We start from the raw sequence: 619 nt of genomic DNA, 5'->3' as shown, positions 1-619 counted from the left end.
CTCCCCAGCAAGCAGCTGGCCGGGGTAATCCCAGAGAGACAAAAATCCAAGCGTGAACAAACCCAGCAGCCGGCCGGGAGCCTCGCCAGCCCACGGTGCGGGGCTGGGCAGAAAGAATGCTTTTCCCTGGGGTGTGGGTGATATTAAGCATCCGGGGAAGCGGCAAAGCCCAGCCTGGCTCCTGCCAGGCTCAGCTGGAGCCAGAGGGACCCCATGAAATGGAGATAAACAGGTTGAACAGATTTTTCTTGCAAGGAGAAAACTCAGCCCCAGCATCACGGCGGTAAGGGCTTGGGAAGCGCAGGAGATGGAGACCCCAGGAATGGGGGGGCAGCTGGGCTTGCAGGAGGGATTTCACTCCTCCTGAGTCACCCCCCCGTCACCCCCCACCCTGGTACCTGCTTGTTTCGGAAATAAAATTCCTTCTGCCCCTGGGGCACCCGGCGGTATGGGATCCACTCCTCTGTCCCAGCCTCCCCCAGGCAGAAATATGTCAGGGCAGCAGAATGGTCCCTGCAGTGGGGACAGAAATGTGTCAGGGCAGCGGAATGGTCTCTGGGGTGGCAGGAGGACGGGCAGCAGCATCATGGGGGTCTCCAGCAGCTCCCCGGGGAGCGAT

At 60.9% G+C, this 619-nt stretch overlaps 1 protein-coding gene across 1 annotated transcript in view; it reads right to left on the bottom strand.

The window, feature by feature from the left end:
- The window catches only part of PAFAH2 (platelet-activating factor acetylhydrolase 2, 40kDa), a gene marked incomplete at both ends in the record, with an annotated part of 2,085 nt that overhangs the window by 1,209 nt on the left and 257 nt on the right, over nt 1-619 (bottom strand). The window contains one exon of the mRNA XM_010073799.1: nt 399-513. Coding sequence (XP_010072101.1) covers nt 399-513 — 115 coding nt within the window. The remainder of the gene's footprint in view (nt 1-398; nt 514-619) is intronic.

This window comes from Pterocles gutturalis, unplaced genomic scaffold, assembly GCF_000699245.1.
Source record: "Pterocles gutturalis isolate BGI_N339 unplaced genomic scaffold, ASM69924v1 scaffold41422, whole genome shotgun sequence".
Taxonomy (NCBI): domain Eukaryota; kingdom Metazoa; phylum Chordata; class Aves; order Pterocliformes; family Pteroclidae; genus Pterocles; species Pterocles gutturalis.
Note: the sequence above shows the minus strand (reverse complement) of the source record. Positions and strands in the feature narration are given on the sequence as shown.